General features: G+C 41.6%; 1 protein-coding gene across 14 annotated transcripts in view; it reads left to right on the plus strand.

The window, feature by feature from the left end:
• Positions 1–23,540, plus strand: part of SOX5 (SRY-box transcription factor 5) — a 913,923-nt gene that overhangs the window by 706,063 nt on the left and 184,320 nt on the right. For all 14 annotated transcript variants that reach the window (XM_075602880.1, XM_075602877.1, XM_075602886.1 and 11 more), the window contains one exon: positions 1,672–1,882. In XM_075602880.1, the coding sequence (XP_075458995.1) occupies positions 1,672–1,882 (211 nt within the window). The remainder of the gene's footprint in view (positions 1–1,671; positions 1,883–23,540) is intronic.

The raw sequence follows: 23,540 nt of genomic DNA on the forward strand, positions 1-23,540 counted from the left end.
CGAGCTCTCAGTATCCCACCGTCTTTCTAATTCACACACTAACATTGTGTGTGTGTGTGTGTTATCTCTATCTGTCCCGGGGTATACATATTACTTACGCACTCGTTTGTGTTGAGGATGTAATTGTTTTTTGTTTTGCTTTGAATTAGACTTTCTGAATAAAATCTAAAAGAATGTTTAAAATCAGAAAGCAAACTATAAAAAGGCAGTAAGATATAGCATGGGAAAGTGCTGTCATTTTATAGATGCTCATTGCTTTCCGGTAAATAGCACTGCATATTTAAGCATCTGTACATAATAAAGGTGCTGTGTCTAATATTCAACAAAAGTTATTAGTAATGTCGTTGATTTTGAATGTGTGATTCATTTTCTACCTCCTATTTAGCAATAGCCTTTGCAAGTATATTCATTAAATGTGCAAATGAAAAATGCAAATGCATGGTAATATGTACAGTATGTGCAGTGGGATCATTGGAACTTTATAAAGAATGTGTCAGTCAGATTGCTCCATTTACCGGTCAGCACAGTGACCTGTCGGACAGAGAACTAATACTTACTTAATATGGTCCATGGTGACTTTCCATATAAATTGATTATCACGATGCACCGAAGAAATGTATAGTTAAAAGACCACAAAACGGGTTGCTTCCCTATGATTTGGATCATTTCAAATAGAACAGCTGTTCTATACTAAACAGAAGAACCTCGGTAATACCAGCAAAATCCCCCCAAAAACAGAAGGACCTCGGTAATACCAGCGAAATCCCCCCCAAAACAGAAGGACCTCGGTAATACCAGCGAAATCCCCCCCAAAACAGAAGGAAGGATTCAGACACTTTTTTTTTTTTAGAGCTTCAAATGCCTGCAAAGCATGAGATTGTAAAATGTTGCGGACTTAATATTGGGCAATATGTGTACAATCTGAGTGTTGACAAAAATTGCTAGTTTAAGCAAGCAGGGTTTTTTCAGAACGCACATTGGTCACAGTGGTTATGTTATCAGTGGTTTGTGGCCTTTGCTTTAGATTTATTGTCTTGTAATCAAAAAATCTTCTGAAATACACAATGGTTTTATTATGGTTAATCTTTTGCCAAACAGGTTCCATACGGCCATTCTCTTCTTGTGTTGGGAAAATACGGAGGCATATTTATTACATTCATGTGTTACTGTAAATTACTAAATGTATACAACAAAAAACAAAAATTACCAAGGATACTTCCAATGTGACAAAAATACACAGTGCAATACCTATATATTCTCTTAAAAAAGGGTCATTTAGTTTAACCCTTTGGCCAAAGTGTCTTGTGTACATATCTACATATTTATATATATATATATATATTATGTGGTAATGTTTGGGGTTTCTCAGAGCTTGTTGGGTACCTGTATGTTTATTAACTTTGTGCAGCTGGTCTCAGTTGTTTTTGGGAGTGTAGTAGAGATATATAGGTATTGCACTGTGTATTTTTGTCACATTGGAAGTAGCTTTGGTAATTTTTGTTTTTTGTTCAATAAGATAACAGCACGGATATAATATTAGGGTAAATGTGATTTGCTGTGTTAGATTTGGGTGCATTTGGGGGAAGAATGTGTGCCTGGAAGCAGAAGTAATGTGTTTTGTCACAGAGTATTCATCCATTAATGCATTTTACGTTTGTTTTTGCCTTCCAGGAAATTGATGGCAATAAAGTGATGTCTTCATTTGCCCCACACAACGCGGCTACCTCTCCCATGAAGGCAGAAGAAAGTGGTCGTTACGGTGGAGAGCCTTTGTCCAACACGGCCCTGGGAACTCCGGAGAGACGCAAAGGTAGCTTAGCGGATGTTGTAGACACACTTAAACAAAGGAAAATGGAAGAACTCATTAAAAGTGAACCAGAAGGTAAGACAAAAAAAAAGGAGATTTTTTTTTACATTTGAAAACGATATGTATATTTCCGATTTGATCTTTTATTTGCCAGAGGGATTTTCAATGTTCTGCATGGCAAGCTCGTCCGGCTCTGAAATGGTGACGTTTGCATTGGATTGGTTTCATTGATTTTACTTATCTCGTTACGTAAAACAAGTTGTTGTAATACTTTGGCATAGGCGCTTGTTTACTGGATATTGCATTGTCTAGACCAGGGGCGGCCAACTCCAGTCCTCAAGGGCCAACAACAGGTCTGTTTTTCAGCAAATCCCTGCTTCAGCACAGGTGGCTCAATCAGTGGCTCAGTCAATGACTGAGCCACTGATTGAGCACCTATGCTAAGCAGGGATATTCCTAATACCTGTCCATTTGGTGACCCTTGAAGACTGGTGCTGGAAACCCCTGTCTTATACAACAGAAGCGTAACATTCTGGCTTATACTTCTTTTTATTTTGAATGATTTGTGGTTTAGAGAAGGCATGGAGGGAGTGCCTCTATTAAATACTAGTCTTTGTTTTGGTTACTGGAGAATAGTAGCTCTGTTAGTCCTGGAGAAAGGTGTGGGGGTCATCTATCAACACATTTGGGATTAAAAGTTGTGCAGTTATGGGCCAGAACACTGTACTTTATGTATGAAGGCTTAAATAATAATCCAATTTTTTTTAATAATTGCTAATAATGGCACCACTTTTGCACCAAAGAAACATTGATACATGACACGTAGATATTTGACACATTCTCACTTCTTATTACATTAACATGACAATAGTTTATAGATATTGGGTTGGAGTAGTAACTAGGCTGCAAAAGAAGCAGATTTAAGGTACTTGTGGAAGACCTGTAGATATACGCATGCGCGCCCCATCTCTGCTATTTTGCGAAACAATGTTCATATTGTTAATGTAGTAACACAGGAGGGAGAGGGAGGAGGAGGAATGATACCTTTTACTGGACCAGCAAGTAGTTGAAATGTTACCAGTGTTCAAACCTCTCAGGGTTCTTCATTGGATGAAGGACCCCGACAGGTTGGAACTTGTAACATATCAACTACTTGTTGGTCCAATAAAGGTATCATTCCTCCTACTCGCTCTCCCTCCTGTGTTACTACATGGAAGAAAGGACCAGCATGACCGCCACCCTTCCTTTGCATATAGTTAATAGAATAGAGTAGGGAGTTTAGAGGCAGTGATGCGGAGAGTTTCAAACAGGTTGTGAAAGTTGGTTTCGAGACTGGCACAAAATTGGGATTGACCAAGGGACCTAACAAAACTGCTAAATTGGCACCTGCACCTTTTGCGTATTTTTACAATTTCTGCAACAATGTTACTGGAACCTGAGCTAAAACTGTCACGAAGACTTGTTTACAAGGTGTTCTTGACAGGGAGATTTGACGATGGTTACAGCGTCTCTGTTGCTGACTTAAAGCCGTATATCTAATGTTACACAGACAGAATACAATGAGCTAGTAGAGTGGCACATAGAGAGGGCAGGGAAGTTTGTGTTTTCCACAGGCCTTTGGTTGCTACTTTGTCTTTACAGGAAAAAAGTAACAAAGAACAAAGTAAATACATTTCAAATGTGGCCACAATGTGTGTGCATAGAAACGGGAGAGCGGTGGAAGTGGCAAGGTTGTTGCTAGAAAAGAAGGCAGACAATAGGCAATATGTAAAGATCCAGCTCTGAGTATGAGTTTGCACGTATTCCAGAGACCCCATTAGCAAAGGTTACAGTTAGACATTAAAATGGTTACGGAGTCCATGCATTTTCTCAGCTTTGCTCAAATGAAAATGTACAAACAAAAGATCTGTGGCTCTTTGAAAATAAGAGAGAGAGAGAGAGAGAAGAAAAAGCTGCCCAATGTAGGACTTTTCTTCCCTCTGCCCATTGTTCCATTGTCTTGCAAAGGCCATTAAAATGAACAGCGGGTTGTGATGAAAATGTCATTAAGCCTTTGTTAAATCATTATGAGAGTGCCATATTCATAGCTTTGCTTCTTTCTATCCATGAAGGGAAAAAATCTAGGAAACGCTATTTTTCCCCCCCTTCTCTCAATACAAACCTGCCAAGGAAAGTTAAAAGTATGAAAGAACGACAAATGATGTGCTGCATAAAAAAGGGTCACCTGGGTGAACCAGGATTGGTTTGTACACGGGCATTAAAAGGGGTCCTTCTTTACCATGCCCTCTTACAACCACCCCACTCTTTCCCTGAACGAGATATTCAGTTACATTTCTTCCCCTGCACTGCTCAATTAAGCTTCAACTTTTACACACTTGTGTTCTTTTTGGTTTAAACAATACCCCCTCGCCACTCAATGACTACATACATCTCAACGTTTCCATGGACGTGGCTTTCATTACTGCTGGTTTCCCATTTTTCTTGCCCAGTGTTAGAAACCGCTGAATCCTGGATTCAACCATCATAGCTGTGAGAATCCCTTGAGATAATATTCTGCATATCTTTTTTTCGAAGTCTATTTTTTTAATGCTATTTTCCATGGTGCTGTCTCTAAATCACATAGTGGAATGGTTATACTATGTATTTTGCAGTTCATGTACTATAAATATTAAAGAGGTAATCAATTGAAAATAACATTTATGGAGATACACACAGGAAAGCGAAGTGCTGTTGTACACATGCACCTGTTTCTATGATATTTAATCATTAAACCGCAAAGCCATTATTTCCAGCGAGAGCAAATGTTAGCCAATGTGCATGCCCTCCAAAAATCTATATATGTAAACCGGATAACATAGGAGGGAGAACCATGAAAGGAAATATTATCTATACACAGCATGAAAAACTATTGTTAACAAAAAACAGAATGTAATTGCTCAAGAACAATTCACACCTTTTAGAGCAGCGCTAATTGCAAAATATGGTTCTAATATATATATTGATATATATATATATACTAGCTGATATACTCGGCGTTGCCCGGGATGTAAATCCGTAATAGGTAGTATATGATTGAAATGATGTGCATATGTTTTCGTGTATGTTAGGTTTCAATTTTAAACAAGCTACAGTATATACTATAATAGGTATTCTTCTTTTTATGGTTTAATTGGGTTTTTGAATTCCCCCCCAACTTTTTTGACATGGTTTTTTTAGCAAGATCTGCTATTTATACCTGGCCGCCCTTCCGTGTGATGCTATAAATGAGTTGGGATGACAGGATACTCAGCCAACATGCAATTTGTGTAATTGTGATTATGTTCAATGTAGTTTTAAATTTAATCCAGTAGAAAATTTGCACACAACTTTCTGGTAATCAGGCCCCAAGGACATAAAACACAGTACAAGTTTTTAATGATACAGCCCTATCTTTGTAACTTTAAGCATTCGGAAGGAGATTTTGCATGATTAGATTGTCTGGTTTACAATAACATCGTTAATACACTGGGTATTTAGACATGTTATATTCTGTGACAGACCCCAAGCCTTTTAGCCTCTGGCTTTTTATTTGCAGAACCACATAGTACAATTGTTAGCAGCTATGTGAATAATGCAAAGAACAGTAACTACGCTTCTATTGTGTGAATAGTCGGGAAAATGGAAGAAAACTCTTTGGAATTAGTGAAGGAGGAAGAACATGACAAAGTAATTTAATCTCAGTGACTCATATTTAATGTTTTATTTTGACAGTGGTTTATCCTGCCTGTATTTATCAGCTGTCTATAATAATGTAGGTTACATTCCGGCTTTGGATATTGGCATTCTCTCTGAACTGTGCCAGATTTATTCAGCTTTTCTGGTGTACAGTAATCAGGAACGCATTACATCTTACTCCCCTCTCCCCTTTGGAGTTGTCGTGCAGACCATAATGCCAACATTGTGTGGTCAAAATTCCACCCCAGTGGTGGCTGTGCATGCCTCAAAGTTGAATTACTCCATGTGGGGTCATGTATCCAATATTTGATGGGGGCAAAGCATGTGTACTGCAGTTTAGTTCAGTGCAAAAGTGGCATATTTATCAAAAGTAGCAATGCCATTAAAATCAATGGGATTTGGTAGTTGACGGGATATTTTCTGCATGGGCACTTCACTGGTGTCTTTTTTTTTTTTTTTTTTAAATCTTTTTATTTGTTTTTGAACTACATGGAACAATATAAATACAATAATTCATAGAGAGAAAAAACCCTTAATAACTACTATTCCCCTACACTCCCACTACCCCCTCCCTGCCCCCCCCACCCACTGGTTTTATACCAAGGAGATGTTAAAACATCGAAATCATATTTAGTTCAGTACGTGGTTATTAGTATTAGAGTCTGTTTAGGTTATGTGCATGATCCCCGAAAATCAGGGGTGGCCAACTCGAACTGAGCCAATGATTGATCCACCTGTGCTGAAGCAGACATACCCTGAAAACCTGACCTGTTGATGGCCTTTAAGGACTGAAGATGGCCACTCCTGCCGTAAATGTCGCTGTTACAGCCAAGCCTGATGTGCAGATTCTTTACATTTATTCATCTGTAACTTACTAAAGTGCATTTGTGACTGATAGAAATTCGAGATGTGTAAGGGGACCTGACAAAAAGCATATTTAGTGATAAGTGGTTAACAGGAAAACAGATTGGAGGCATTGAGTTTTAGGAGTGCCGCGTTGAAAAGGTTTCATTGCATTAGGCGCATAAAGCGCTTTTGCATGGATTTGCCTTTGAATATCTCGCTTAAGGCTATCTGAGCTCAAGCTATTCACGTTTACATTGGGAATGATGCTTATTTCTCTAGTTTTTTAGATTGATTTTTGTCAGACACTTCAATGCAGAACGGCTTGTAAGATATATCTGAGCAATGCACAGCATTCCCAAGTAGCACTCAGTCGCTTAAAGCAGTAATACTACATTCCCCACCACCGTTTTCTTTCTTTCTTATTTATACAGGTAAAGTGTGCGCCAATGTATAATTATACATTTTTACTTAAGCTGGCAATCGTTTGGGGCTCCTGTTTAAATTTGTCAAAATCCTGATTGTGTGCCTAATATAATGGCCGCCTTTGAAATCAATCCTACAGTCAGTGTAACTCAGCAGCTACAATGTATTCTTACATTACTAAGGTAACATTATCTATCACAGTTTGCAGCTCAAACGGCTGGGAATATTGGCAACAAATCAGGTGATCACAAACAGGAAAGTGTTGCAGAGCTCTTGCACTGCTGGGAGGTGGGCTAAACCTGCTATAGAAATCACAGGGTGTTCAGTATATTAAAACTCATACAAAATGTCATTAAGAGTTGAATTAAAAAAAAAAAAAAACAGTCCCTATTATTTAGTACTGTACTTCTGAACTGGCTTATTAAAAAAACATAAGATTGTGCATGTTTTGCTGCTTTAAATTGTCATAATGTCAGATATCACGGTCTAGTCCAGGGGCGCACAAACTTCCTGCACTGCGCCCCCCTGCCTCCTCTCCCCCTGTGTCGTGCCCCCCAGTTTGTGCACCGCTGGTCTAGTCTATGGTGCATGATCATAGTTACTTGAGGTTTTTAAAATGGTATCAGAAGTCTAAAATATCCTTTGTTTTGACTTAAAACGTCTACTACTTTGGTAACTAATGAACTCCAAAGAGTATTTCTTTTTTCATAATCCCTGGAGCATTGAGGCCATTTAAATGCAGACTCTTGTTTCAAGTCACACCTGATGAAGCAGAAAAAATATATAGTGGGCATATCTGGGGTGAAACCCTAACAAGGCTCTAATTGGCTTGGTTTCCATTTCTTTTGTTTGGGTTCTTGCATTCTCTTTGACATGGCATAGAACGAAGAGGCTTTGTAATACCATTCCAATAAAGCATAAGCAAGGGGACCTTTTAATCATGCACTATTGTGTTCCGTGCCTTACACTCCTGCTGCTGTGAAATTGTGCTGCAGAAGTGCATTTTAAGCCCATGTTTACGTCTGTGTAGCCTGTCCCCATAACAAAGAGAATCCCTTTATGTAATTGCAGCCAGTCTTCCATGTTGGCTTCCTTCAAAGTTGATGCTACATGGAATGAAACTATTGTAGGAAATGATATAATTCCTAAAATGAAATGTTACGCACACATTACTTAAACACTCCTTCAATGTTGTGGTGGCAACAGTCAGACTGAAGGCCACAACTCCTAGATTCCCCACAAATTTACAAACGGCCGATACTAGACGTTTTTTCATCCTCACTTTGTGCTCGTGAATCTATCCAGTAGAGAAATATTGATGTAAAAAGAGATTTTGTACAATCATCTCTTTGATTGCTTTTGTGGCTTTCTATAAATTCGTTGGTATATGTTGGGTTATAGTAGGCTTTTCAGCCAAATAAACCAATTGCATATATTTTTTAATACACTTTCTTTACTACATAAATGGTTATTATATGGCTTAAGCCACAGAGAGTTACTATATCTGATGCTAACCACACCTTTAAGCCATTTAACGGTAGAACATGGTTAGCCGTGTTTTGAAGCGCTCTGCAGCGCTTTCTTCAAAAACGTTTAATTCAGAATTAGGTTTGCTGATTTGCCACGATTTCATTTGAATCCTTTGCCACCACATTCACTTTCAGAGATGGGTTTCAAAATTCGCTTCGTGGACTTTCTTCGGAGTTTCATGCAAGCCAGTCTGTTTGGCACATGGACCACCTTCTGCTGCAAACATTGAGTGTCCGGATACAGCATAGTGCCGTTATCATCAGGAAGCACTGTGGTATGGTGGAACCTCTTAACCATTGTGACGGGAATAAGATGGGCAGTATATATGGCACTATTGTCATCACATAGGACTTGACCGAAAATGTGTGTTTTACATTTACTGAACCACAGGTCAAAACTGATCCCTATCATACTCTACGGTTTGCGGATGTACTAGTTATCTGAAACTGTCAGCATTGCATCGTTTTTATAATATGTAAAACACTCTATTTACAAGAGCATGAGCTAGCCTGCTAATACACAAGTATACGTGGGGGCCTGTGCCAGTTCTTTCTGGATGGTTATGTGCCGCAGCTTATGGGGACGGTCTTATTCTCCAGTGAAGAGACAGCCACCTGTTTTCGAGGCCTCTCATCCCCAATATTAAAGGTTTAAGACCCTTGGTGAATAGTAACAATCCAATCTGGGAAGAAAATGCAACATGTATCAGTAACCGATGTGTTAGGTTCTAGAAGGGGTCTTTCCTTACCCATGGGGCACTTGTCATGGCCATGCATATTAAAATTAATCAGACTTCCCAGGCTTGGGTGATTAACACGGCAAAGTGGAGAGAAAGCATTTGTTTCTAATTAAATAGGCCAGCTTGGTTTTGCTCTAGTGGGTGCTTGGTCTTATTTAATAGGATATGCTCTTGAAGTAGACACGACCGGCACTAGTAGTAGTGGAGAGCGCACTTCAAAGTTTTCTTTGCCACCTGCGCCCAGGGTATCAAGGCCTGAAGAGGTCCCTGTGTTCATTTCTAAATGACCTATCTGTTTGTATAAGAGGGAGGAATGTGGCACAGCATAAGACCAATCAGAGTAGGGTTGAAGTTGGCATAAACATATGGCTTGTGGATGAGCATTAAGATGCCAGTATTGCTGACTTATTAAGCTCTGGCGCTGCTCTGCTTGCTAATTATAAAGCTGTTCCACCTAGCTATGTTTGTGGAGATGGCGAAGGGGAATGGCATGATGTGCTATGTTACGATATCTCCTGATTAATGTGGGAAGAGTTTTCCAAGCTAATGCACCTTGAGCAGTACAAGTGTGATTCTTCTCCGAGAGCTGGGATTCCCAGAGCTTTCACAACAAGGTTACAATATGCTAAGCATGCAAGGTACTGTATGGTGGTTACCTGTAGATCAGTGTTTCCCAACTCCAGTGCTCAAGGAACCCCAAAAGGCCAGGTCTTAAGGATATCCCTGCTCCAGCATAGGTGAGTCAATCAGCGGCTCAGTTATTTTGACTGAGCCACCAGTGCGTGGAGCAGGGATATCCTTAAGACCTGACCTGTTGATGTTCCCTGAAGACTGGAGTTGGGAAACACTGCTGTAGATCCAACTCACATTGCTATTGTGTTTTTTTTTTTGTTTGACATTTTCTATTTATTATATTTTCTGTGTCACACTTATTGTAAAAATTGGAGAATAAAGGGACTGTGTATATATATGCATTATGTACTTCTAATTTATTGACATACTGGCAGTGATATTGCTTGCACCATTTTGAAAATGCAGGCACCTAAATCATTAAACCGGGGGGGGGGGGGGGGGGGGATGAGGGGTGTTTCTAAAGTAATCGTGTTCTGCATAATCTCGCAGTTCTGGTAAAGACGTTCTTCCTAAAATGTAAGAACTAACAGGTCTTGAACCAATGTGAAACAACAAAATAAGGCGCAAAAAATATATGATATAATTACAAATTGAAGCGCTGCCTAAACACCAGTGGTTTCCCAAACCGCGATTGTGACAAAACGAAACCATTAGGTGTTCATGACGCAAATTGAAATGAACAGAGCAGTGGAAGTGCAAAATTCCCAGTGAGTAAAATGAAACACTGATCACACTTATACTGTTCTCCATAGACTGGAATCCTCTGGGATAGGGACTCCTTGTTGACCTCATGTGGAGAAGAAGACACAAATGCATAGGATATATAGTGCATTAACGTTTTACTTATATGACAAACAACACGGGGGGGGAGGGACAACTCACGCTTTCTCTGCTGGTAAAGAGCAAGGAGCGACTCTGGGCGCACTCCAACCCTCTGCTTCCCGGCGTGTGTGCACACGTGCAGTCTCTCCCTGGTCCATGCCTTTTTGTGCATCTGAGGCCACGGAGGCCGCCCTTTTTGTGCGTCTGAGGCCACCGTACTAACTCTGCAATAGCTCCGTGGAGAATTTGATTGGCTGAGGCGGTTGATGCTAGTGATGCGTGCAGCAAGTGAAGGGATCCCAGACGCGAGTGAGAGCCACGGACCAGGGAGACCGCGCACGTGTGCACACGCACGCCGGGAAGCAGATTCGGGAGAGGGTTGGAGTGCACCCAGAGTCGCTCCTTGCTCTTCACCAGCGGGGAAAGTGTGAGTTGTCCCTTCCCCCCCCCCCCGTGTTGTTTGTCATATAAGTAAAACGTTAATTCGCTATATATCCTATGCATTTGTGTCTTCTTCTCCTCCATATGAGGTCCACAAGGAGTCCCCACCCCAGAGGATTCCAGTCTATGGAGTAACAGTATAAGTGTGATCAGTGTTTCATTTTACTCACTGGGTATTTTGCACTTTCACTGAGCTGTTCATTTCAATTTGCGCCATGAACACCTAATGGTCAGGTCTTGAAACAACCAGTTCTGCTATAAAACCTGGTCCATCTGCGAAGAAAAGAGTCCATTTGTATAGCAATGAAGGTAAAAGCACTTATTCAGGAGAAAGTTGGGAGCCATAAATGTCTCCTCAGAACACATTTGGTTTGTAAATCGTCATTCTTCTGACTATTTGACTGCTTTTTTTTTTAGCATGACCCGAAGTTGCATGTCTTCCGACAACGCAGAACTAGGTCAGAATGTTCTATGTTACCCCGATGTGGATGGCAACAAAAAGATTACCAAGCATCTCTGTGTGATGCTTGATTTCATCATCCTAACCCTTCCACTGTTTCACCTCCGTTGCTATTGGTTATTCAGTAACACAATGCAAACTGTGCAGTGGGTGTATATGAAATGGGGGAAAAAAAGAAACCCTGCACAAGTAAATACATCTTTCATCATTTCTTTTGTTTGCTCTGTTTACTGTGTGCTATTCTTGGACAATAGATATTGTTTGACAGTTCTGCTAGGGTGAGAAGCCTTCTCTTGAACCTTTTGTCCCTTCCCTTTGTCCCCAGAAAGTTTGCTGCTTGCCTTTGTTTTCACCTGGCAGTTGTTGAGGTTCCTGATATGGCATTTGAGAAATGCTATTGAAGGGTGCTCCTCCTTCGCTTAAAAGGGAATTCCACAGATGTAAGAATTGCTCGCAAAGAATATGTGTTTTAACACGATTCTCTTATACTCCCACTGGTTGTCACAAAAATACTTTTTCAAATAAATACACTACATATTTGTATTCTTCGTTGTGGTAGTTGAATTACTGCATTATAATCAAAAAGCACAGAAGTTGTCCCGAGGGGGGAAAAGCACAGAATGTGTTGTTGCCATGGGCCTCTTTAAAGATGGATGCCTATGGGACAGTCATCTTAAACGGCCATATTTTAGCATTGCTGGAAACGTTTTCATCCACATTATAATCAATCTATATCAGGGGCGGGCAACTCCAGTCCTCAAGGGCCACCAACAGGTCAGGGGTTCAGGATATCCCTGCTTCAGCTCAAGACTTAGCCACTGTAGGAGCCACCTGTGCTGAAGCAGGGATATCCTGAACTCCTGACCTGTTGGTGGCCCTTGAGGACTAGAGTTACCCACCCCTGATCTATATACATCCACACCTGAGAAGTTCAACTTGAAGAACTGAAAATGTACAACTAAAATGACACATACACACACACACTCCAACGAAAGGTCCGCTCACAATTTAGGGATACTTCTAGTGGGGTTTGGAAAAGGTTAAAGGACGGGAGAGGTGGATCAACAGCATTCAATAAATATTTATTTTTAATGAACTATGTTAATGAAATAGGCAGTTCCGGATGGTTGTTGCAAAGAAATGGCCTTAATAAAGGCGGGTTTATCATTTTTTTGGTGTATGAGGAGCTCCCAAATATGAGCTCCTGCTTCTAATAAGGGAGAGACATCAAGTAACATATCCCCCACCCCTCTTCTGCTGCAGTTAACGGTTATACTATACAGAGAGGGAGCGTCTCAGTGACTAAAGACACTGACTGGCACTAAGTTTGAATCATTAGACCCTGGTTCACTTCCCGGGGTCGGCTCCTTGTGACCTTGGGCAAGTCACTTTATCTCCCTGTGCCTCAGGCACCAAAAACATAGATTGTAAGCTCCATGGGGCAGGGACCTGTGCCTGCAAAATGTCTCTATAAAGCGCTATGTAAAACTAGCAGCGCTATACAAGAACATGCTGTTATTTATTATTATTATTATTACTTCTTGCAATCCTCTCAAAAATGTCACATGACCCCCGCCGCGTTGCCATGGCGATGCATCACCAGGAGCCATCTGAACCAAGGTAAGGAGAAGTTTACAGAGGTCTTGCAGCTCCCTCGGCATTAATTTAAAGTCCTTCGGGAAGCGTGCGGGACCTCTGTAAACCCCGCGCCCCCCACTTTGCGCACCCCTGATCTAATACTACAGAACTGATTTATTTTTAAAAAAAAACCCATGTTTCCATTTTTCCTGCTTTAATTATACGGAATAATTATTTGTTGCTTGGAGATACATTTGGTCACAGTTGCTCAGTCTTTAGGCCAAGTGTTGCTTTGTCTCTGTGTGCCCAAGGGATTTATATACCACACTTTAAAATCTAGAAAGTATAGTTGCCATTACAATGAACCAGCGGTATCTTATCCTCCTGTTTTATCATTTTATCTGTTAATATAGTTAGTTCCTGCTTCATTTATGAGTTTACAATATATTTCATGCGCATGATTACTAGAAGTGAGGATACTGAATAAAATCAAGTACATTATTCCCCTAAAACTAACCTTACCATGCATGGTGACTATTCATGGGGGGGACTCGTCATTATTTAGGCCAGGGGGGCTCAACTGCAGTCTTCAAGACTCCCCTGTCTTTGACTGAGCCCCTGATTGAGCCACCTGTGCTGAAGCAGGGATACCCCGTTGGACGGTCTTGAAGACTGGGGTTGAGTACCTCTGATTTAGGTGACTGATATTTGTAAGACTTGTCGTCTACTCATGTAGTCTCATGTGTCCCTTTGCTAAGTCCCATACCGTAATGCCACGTTTCAATGTACAGTATAACAACTATGAAAGCAGCAAAACATGTGAAATCTTATAGTGTTTTTGTATAATAAATCAGTTTTGTAGTATTAGATAAGTGACTTTTTTTTTTTAATTCATTTTGTTTGTTTTTTTATCCATCTCGTAATGCCATTTTAATGAGTATTAATATACTGAGTATCCTTTGATTTCAATAGTCAAAAATATGTCACCCGCTGGAGGTGATAGCGGGCGACCTCGCAGGGTTTGCAGGATGCCCTCCATTATTACTATAGTAGGTTTTTAGTAAGTAACACATTTGCATTCGAAGACCAAGTGCGTTAACCCAGGGGGGCTCGACGCCTGTCCTCAAGCTCCCCCACCTCTTCAACAGGTCAGGTTTTCAGGATATCCCAGCTTCAGCACAAGAGGCTCAGTCTTGAGGACTGCTGCATGAAGTAGTGCAGATCAGTGTTCCATACCAGTCATTCATCCCGATCCCTGTTCCCCCGAGAAAACGGGCAGCCTACCAGGCTTTTTTGTCACCGCTGAAATAAAGGAAATAAAGGCCTCTCTAACTCTGCTGCTTCAAACAGGACAAGCTGAATTGCTCCATTAAACACTTTCTTAGAGGGCTAAGCCAGATGAGTGTCTCAATATTTTTAGTTCTAAGCCCTGGAAAGGTATTGAGGGTGGAAGTGTTACCCTTAAAGCCTTTAGATTCCATAGCCGGGATTGACGTACGGACGCCACCAGGAGCGTATAAACCCGGCATTCAGTTTTATATGAGAATGACTAAAAATGTGTCAGAAAAAACGATAAAAAGGGAAACTATGATTTCGTGTAAGTCGAGGTGTAAAAACTTCTCCAATGAAAAGATTTTAAAAAACAAAAAACATGTCTGATTTACATCAATGTTTTGAGGTGACAAAAGAATTAATTATTATGATGGGGCTTTTTTTGTATCAAATGTTTTCAGCCGGGAACGTATACGTATAGGGTTTAAACATTCAAAGTGGTAGGGCAGAATAGTAATGTAAAAAAAGGTACAGTAGCTGTTTGTGTTATAATCATTCACTCAGCAGAAGCTGCGAGGATTTAAACATACGATGCATCTATGTGTAGCAGAAATAGCCCATTATTTTACTAATGTATCCAGGCACACCACTGCTTTCCTGCTAATTAGACCGTAATGTCCAGAGCTCCACCCACACACACACAGCCTGTTCCAGGGCAGCAGGTTTATGCTAATGATTGTAACTGGGACAAACCTAGATTCAATGCTTGGGTCAAAACCAGCGTTATTAAAAGGGACTTTCAGAGAACGTTCGAAAGATTGTTTTATGATATCAATTGTTCGTCCAAATACGAAAGGTATCGCCTTGTGCTGAAGTGCTCACTTACTCTTATCGCCTTGTGCTGAAGTGCTCACTTACTCTTATCGCCTTGTGCTGAAGTGCTCACTTACTCTTATCGCCTTGTGCTGAAGTGCTCACTTACTCTTATCGCCTTGTGCTGAAGTGCTCACTTACTCTTATCGCCTTGTGCTGAAGTGCTCACTTACTCTTATCGGCTTGTGCTGAAGTGCTCACTTACTCTTATCGCCTTGTGCTGAAGTGCTCACTTACTCTTATCGCCTTGTGCTGAAGTGCTCACTTACTCTTATCGCCTTGTGCTGAAGTGCTCACTTACTCTTATCGCCTTGTGCTGAAGTGCTCACTTACTCTTATCGCCTTGTGCTGAAGTGCTCACTTACTCTTATCGCCTTGTGCTGAAGTGCTCACTTACTCTTATCGCCTTGTGCTGAAGTGCTCACTTACTCTTATCGCCTTGTGCTGAAGTCCTCACTTACTCTGATCGCCTTGTGCTGAAGTGCTCACTTACTCTTATCGCCTTATGCTGAAGTCCTCACTTACTCTGATCACCTTGTGCTGAAGTGCTCACTTACTCTGATCACCTTGTGCTGAAGTGCTCACTTACTCTTATCGCCTTGTGCTGAAGTCCTCACTCTGATCGCCTTGTGCTGAAGTGCTCACTTACTCTGATCACCTTGTGCTGAAGTGCTCACTTACTCTGATCGCCTTGTGCTGAAGTGCTCACTTACTCTGATCACCTTGTGCTGAAGTGCTCACTTACTCTGATCACCTTGTGCTGAAGTGCTCACTTACTCTGCTCACCTTGTGCTGAAGTGCTCACTTACTCTGATCGCCTTGTGCTGAAGTGCTCACTTACTCTGCTCACCTTGTGCTGAAGTGCTCACTTACTCTGATCACCTTGTGCTGAAGTGCTTACTTACTCTGCTCACCTTGTGCTGAAGTGCTTACTTACTCTGCTCACCTTGTGCTGAAGTGCTTACTTACTCTGCTCACCTTGTGCTGAAGTGCTCACTTACTCTGATCGCCTTGTGCTGAAGTGCTCACTTACTCTTATCGCCTTGTGCTGAAGTGCTCACTTACTCTGATCGCCTTGTGCTGAAGTGCTCACTTACTCTGATCGCCTTGTGCTGAAGTGCTCACTTACTCTTATCGCCTTGTGCTGAAGTGCTCACTTACTCTGATCGCCTTGTGCTGAAGTGCTCACTTACTCTGATCGCCTTGTGCTGAAGTGCTCACTTACTCTGATCGCCTTGTGCTGAAGTGCTCACTTACTCTGCAGCGTGGCAGCTCTCGGGGTGTTTCTGTGACTTGCTAATTGAGAGGTGCAGCATTGGCTTGTTCTGCAACATTCTAGGACAACATTGTAGCACACTGGGTCGTGGACATTTTGCCACCGCAACCACATGCGTTTAGCCTCACCTTGCCACAAGGACCTCTAGCTGTTAGGCGCTTCGCCAAGTCCCTAGCCTTACCCTGAAACACCCTAATCTTAACCCCTAATACTACCCCTACTCTAAAAAACGTAACCCCATACCCTAAAACCCCTTACCCTAATCCCTATACCCTAAAAAGCTTAACCCCTTACCATAAACCCTATACCCTAAAAAGCTTAACCCCTTACCCTAAACTCCTTACGCTAACCCCCTGCCTAAAAAAACCTAACCCCTTACCCTAAACTCCTTACCCTAACCCCCTACCCATAAAACCTAACCCCTTACCCTAAACGCCTTACCCTAACCCCCTACCCATAAAACCTAACCCCTTACCCTAAACGCCTTACGCTAATCCCTTGCCCAAAAAAACTAACTCGTCATCCTAAAGTGACTATCCTTAAGACCCTACGCTAACCTCTAAAGGAATCTTTAAATGAACTTACCTTGGCGACGCGGGTGGCGAATGAGTGTCCAGCGGTGGCGGCGGCGGCGGAGGGTTCCTCTGCGGCCAACCACCGGCGGAGACTTTGTCACTGCGAGACGGCTGCGAGTGAATGTCCGATTCCATGTTCTGCAGACATCATTGACGGCATTGTTTCCGTGTTGGCGTTTAAACGGCCTAATGGCGGTCAGTGCAGTGGGTTGAACTCTTGACTCTGCCAACACCCCTCTGGGCATCACCCTGGCCCTTGCCACTCGTGTGTTTTGACCACCCCAAAGACTGATTTAATTGTAGTTTAAAAAAATTTTTTTTATCATTTGCTTACACATATATTAAACAGCCAACGTTTGGCACGTCGCCAGGCTTAGCAGAGGGTTGGGAAAGTTATTTCAGCTTCACTGCCCCACAGCACCTAAATAAATAATTTCTGTTGCTATCCATGGCAACACAGTGAGTGATAAGACTCCTTCTGATTCCGCAGCCGACCTTACAAGCACAGTTCTATGTCTATTTATGAACCAAATTCCTTGTCAAAACCATTGACATTGTTTGCTGATCTTGTTAAACCGAGTTAAGTTCTTTATTAAATGGGTTGGTCCCTCTTCAAATAAGAACAAAAATAGTTAACAAAACTTTTTTTTGTGTGTTGTTACGAAAGCAATATCACGTCTCAGTAATGGGGCTTGTAAGAACTTGCAAACGCTATAAAAACGAGGCTTTTTTGCTATTGTATACATACCAGAAATGTGTGACACGATATGAAGGTATAGAACCAGGAAATAGCCCACCTGACCCTGCATACAGACCCAAATAATCTGTTCTTCTCCATCCTACCATACTGTACATAATCATTAGATTGTGAGTTCTTGTGTTTAGCTCAGTGCAGTTTCCCTTGTTGTATAGGGTTGTTGTGTAGCAAACAAGGTCAGTACTACCATAATTAGGCCACACCAAATGTATCAAAGGAAATCACCGATTTATACTTGTGATTTATGAATGTAGTTATATTGTATGCTTTGCAGCAGGAGCCCCTTTTCCTAATTATTACTTTCATGCGAGTCACGCACTCCCATTTAGTATACGTCCCGTGTTATTTGGGGTGTCTGTTACTGCTGGGAATCGCCATGTACAGGGATGGTATATTCGTATCAGAATAAATATACTGGAGGGGTCTTTAAAATCAACTGTTCTTGGAAACATTGCATTCAGAGCTGCTAAGGCAGGGGTGCTCAACTGCAGTCATTAAGCTCCCCCTGCCCCCAACAGGTCAGGCTTTCAGAATATCCCAGCTTCAGCACAGGTGGCTCAATCAGACTGAGCCTCTGATTGAGCCACCTGTGCTGAAGCAGGGACTGATTGAGTCACCTGTGCTGAACATGGGATATCCTGCAAACCTGACCTGTTGGGAGGAGGGGGGAAGGGGGCTTGTGGACTGGAGTTGGGGACCCCTGTGCTAAACAATACTTTGCCTTTTTCCCATGAAGCCTCCAGCACTGCGGGAGGGTACGCACCCCTTGTCCTTGTTTTGGTGCTATTTTCCGTGCTTGATTTCTTATTCAATTTTATTTCTAACTTTCTTTCTGTCTAGCCTGAGGTTGTTGTAGGAGAGACGAGCTGAAACAGGATCGTACATTGTATTGTGTGAGGGCATTTTGTGTAAAGAATACTTGGAAGCGTAACACACACATTGACACCTCCAGTTCACACATGTATTAGTGCTTGGTGATGACTATGCATTGGTTCAGGTGCACTAATACAGAATATTATACATGGCCATGGGTATAATCCATGTAATGTCGTATATTACAAATGTAGAAGAGGGAGAAGCCTGCCATTTTCACAATTTCAGAGATGTTTAATAACTTTGCAAACTTAGGTTCAAAACTCTACAAAAAACACAATGACAATATATACACACACAGGTATTTTCACTGAAGGGGGATAGCTATTATTGAATGTTAATGGCTATTTAAGGGAAGTAGGCTTATTGTTCAATAAGAACATTCACACTTTAGTAAATACACCCCGTAGAGCAGGGGTGGGCAATATTAGTCCTTAAGGGCCACCAACAGGTCAGGTTTTTCAGGTATTCCCTGCTTCAGCACAGGTGTCTCAATCAGTCCCTTCAGCTCAGTTGACTGTGAGCCACTGACTAAGCCACCTGTGCTGAAGCAAGCATATCTTGAAAACCTAACCTGTTGGTGGCCCTTAAGGACTGGAGTTGCCCACCCCCTGCCATAGAGCGTAAGCTCTTTGAATCAGTGATGTTTGTGCCACGCTGTTTGCGGGGATTGAGCAGTGACGTCTGTGCTGATGTTTTATAGACGTGTACTTGCATTATTGCGTATACACTGACGAGCGCACTGTGCAGCAGTAACGTTATAATATTATCAGTGTACCTTAGGCTGCACTTATAGTGCCGGCGACGCGCCAAAACAAATGCATTGCCGCTGTTGCGTGCGCTTATAGTGAGCGCGATGCGACGGCGCGACGGCTTTGTCGCGATCGCTGGAAGTCATCTCTTTTTGATTTTTCCAGCGACCACAGCCTGACGTCACCGTCGCCGGCGCTATAAGCGCAGCCTTATTGTAACATATCATTGGAATAATATATGTGTGTACATAGTGCTAATTGATTACACAGCACGATACAATCCTTACATACAAATAAACCCTGATCCAGCCTACAACGGGTGTTTCATACCAGAGCCACTTGGAATTTGCAGGAAATCCTCTTTGCCACCAGAGGCGCCTGCAACATGCGGCAATGCATTACAGACCTGTCTGGCAGCAAAGGGTTAATAAAACTATTGTTATTACTGGCAGGGTTGCCCCTGTACAGCTTATAATATCATGTTGGTGCCTGAGGCAAAGGGAGGTAAAGTGACTTGCCCAAGGACACAGGCGGACTCGCACTGCGATCTTACCCAGGTTCATCCGATTCAATGGCAGTAAAATTACTAGTAAGCTTACCCTGCAGCCCAATGCACCTACAATGCTGAGGAAAAGTGGATTTAGTTCAGTATGATTTGGCCTATACTACAGATTAAAGATTGAAGTTGTGTTAAATTATTTGACATAGTAGGACAGTGTTTATCAGGACCGCGCCTTCCTGGAGTTGTCTCTTGCTCCAGAGTAGGACAGTGTTTATCAGGACCGCGCCTTCCTGGAGTTGTCTCTCCTGATCTCAAGTAGGACAGTGTTTATCAGGACCTTACCATCCTGATTTGTCTCTCCTGCTCCCGAGTAGGACAGTGTTTTAGGACCGTGCCTTCCTGAGTTGTTTATCCTGCTCCTGAGTAGGACAATGTTTTAGGACCGTGCCTTCCTGAGTTGTCTCTCCTGCTCCCGAGTAGGACAGTGTTTTAGGACCGTACCATCCTGAGTTGTTTATCCTGCTCCTGAGTAGGACAATGTTTTAGGACCGTGCCTTCCTGAGTTGTCTCTCCTGCTCCCGAGTAGGACAGTGTTTTAGGACCGTGCCTTCCTGAGTTGTCTCTCCTGCTCCCGAGTAGGACAGTGTTTTAGGACCGTACCATCCTGAGTTTTCTCTCCTGCTCCCAAGTAGGACAATGTTTTAGGACCGTGCCTTCCTGAGTTGTCTCTCCTGCTCCCGAGTAGGACAGTGTTTTAGGACCGTGCCTTCCTGAGTTGTCTCTCCTGCTCCCGAGTAGGACAGTATTTTAGGGCCGTGCCTTCCTGATTTGTCTCTCCTGCTCCTGAGTAGGACAGTGTTTTAGGACCGTGTCTTCCTGATTTGTCTCTCCTGCTCCCGAGTAGGACAGTGTTTTAGGACCGTGCCTTCCTGAGTTGTCTCTCCTGCTCCCGAGTAGGACAGTGTTTTAGGACCGTGCCTTCCTGAGTTGTCTCTCCTGCTCCCGAGTAGGACAGTGTTTTAGGACCGTGCCTTCCTGAGTTGTCTCTCTTGCTCCCGAGTAGGACAGTGTTTGTCAGGACCGTACCATCCTGAGTTGTCTCTTGCTCCCAAGTAGGTGTTTATCAAGACCTTGCCTTCCTTGCTTGTCTCTCTCCTGCTCCCGAGTACAGACAGATGGCTGCTGGTTTAGTTGTGTGCGTGGGAGAGAGGAACTTCCACATGTGATTTTTACCATTTGGTAGTAATTAGTTTGTTGTATAAATTAACGTTAACTGAACCATTCTTCAGGCATTGTTTGTAATTATCTTCTCTGAGCCTCCGAATTGTGGAAAGAAATGAAAAGCAAGGAAGAAACGGCTTCTTATTTTAAACAGCTAGAACAATCTATCATTAGTCTGAATGGGGCTTCAATTATTTTTGTATGCCCAATAGACGGAAAACTTTCAAATAACAGTGAGAAAAAAAATACAAGAATTAATGGAACTTAATGACTTAGAAATTGAATTCCCTACATTAAGTTAGCCAGTATGTATGTGCATATATATGTGTGTGTAGCGCAAACATATTTCACTTTGCGGGTGCAAGAACAAAACATAAAAGTATTTTCTACTTAAAACATAATGAAGCAATATGTTATGAGATCCCTGCTCTGAAGAGTTTACAATCTAAAATTACTGAGAGAGTTATGACGTTGGCGAGGAAAGAGATGAGGTGAGAGGTAGCGCACAGCCAAAGAACGAGGGAGAAGGGACCAGATAATGCAAAAATGAGGATTTATTGGCAAGACATATGCATAGAGGTAAACCTCCTACGCGTTTCGTACAGTAGTACTTTGAATCAAGGAGTAAAAAACAATTGTGTCCAGCAGTCCTTTTGAATCCCAGCTGAGCGCTCTGTTTCATGCCCAAAAACACAATGACGTCATGACGTCCCAAACGGATAGCGCATGCGCACCGCCCAGGGACGCCCATATGACGTCACGCGTCTCCAGGAAGAAAAAAAGAACGGAGATCCAGAAGGAACAAAAATCCTAAATGCCAGCGTCTCTCAAACCGCCCCGTGAAGACAGAAGATAGAGCCTGCTCTATGCGTAACAATACAAGCGCAGCTAAACAAAGTCAAATGTCCAAGTCTGGAGAATAGGACACAGGGAGGATCAGTGACCAGGCAAAAAAACAAGTTACAACAAATAGGACTGCTCAAACACAATGAACACACCAATAAACCAAAATATATACAGTATGACAAATATGATAAAAACAAACAATGAATAAAATAAAAAAAAATTGACAATAATAAAGTTTTTCCTCATATATATTCCCAGTGACTCACAAAAATAGCATTTAAATAAAGTACCATAAGGAAAATAATGTATATCTATATGTAACATGCACAACTGTTAACGAAGATAGATCTCACAACAGGAAAAGAAAATGAAGGGGAGGTCAAAAGTAAAAAAGAGGGGGGGCGGAAAAGGGGGGGAACGGAGAGAAGGTAAGGGGGGAGGGAGAGAGCAGGAAAGGGGTGAAAAAAATATACAGTGTAATATTTGTTATTAGTACAATGAACATGTATGGTCCTATATATAGAACAACAATATAGTATATATAAATGATTAATTTAATAATAAAATAAATGAGTACACATATTTGAAACCAATAGAATCAATGAATGCATTAAGAAAAACAGCAACAAAATAAAATGACTACGGATGGGTTAAGAAAAACGGCTCAAGTTAGGTACAAATTACCCAAAATTTGGTAAAAAGTGTGTCAATATAGCCGAAATAACCGAATGAAATATCAATTCCATAAACGGTGTATATGAAAAATTGCAAATCCATGCATAAATATATAAGAAACACAGATGTGATTAAAAAATAAAAAACATACATGTGACCAATAAAAAAAAAAAAAAACAATTGTGAAGGGTCTTATAATTTAGACTAACGTGAAAAATTTAGGAAAGTTAAATCATTTCATGAATTATATTTGGAAATGCCAAGTACAGCTCAACCCCATTACAACGCGATCCCGCTTATAACGCGATGCAAGCGTGGCTCCCAATTTTCATATTTATGAATACTTTACAAAACGATTATTAGTGTCTTAAATACTTTATTGTACAATGCATACAATGATACATTATTTCTAACGCGATGTGATTCTTTGGACCCCAAGCACAGCGTTATAAGGGGGTTGAGCTGTATATGTATAACACACAATAACTATTATGAAAAATTGATATTCATCAAAAGAGAGTTCTGTTTGGTAAAATGGCCAAGTTTCCATTCTACATTCACCCCAACTGGGAAGTGAGTTCTTAAAGTAAAAATCCGAAACGCATGTGTGCGGTCCAGTATATTAACAGAATCTCCCCCTCTTTCTTTCTTAATGACTTTTTCAATCCCTAAAAAGGAAATGTTCTTTTCCCCACCCTATTTACATTCAGTAAAAATGTTTAGATACCGGGTGGGTTAGATCCCCAATCCTGATTAGTCTTAAATGTTCTAAAATTCTAGTCTTTAGAGCTTTCATTGTTCTCCCCACGCACCTTTTGCCAACACCACACGTTAAAAGGTAGAAAACAAATTGTGTATTACAATTAATGAAGTGATTAATCCTACATTTTTTATGTGGAGCGTTGGAGAAAAAGGTCGTGGAGGG

Source organism: Ascaphus truei, chromosome 5 (genome assembly GCF_040206685.1).
Source record: "Ascaphus truei isolate aAscTru1 chromosome 5, aAscTru1.hap1, whole genome shotgun sequence".
Lineage (NCBI taxonomy): Eukaryota > Metazoa > Chordata > Amphibia > Anura > Ascaphidae > Ascaphus > Ascaphus truei.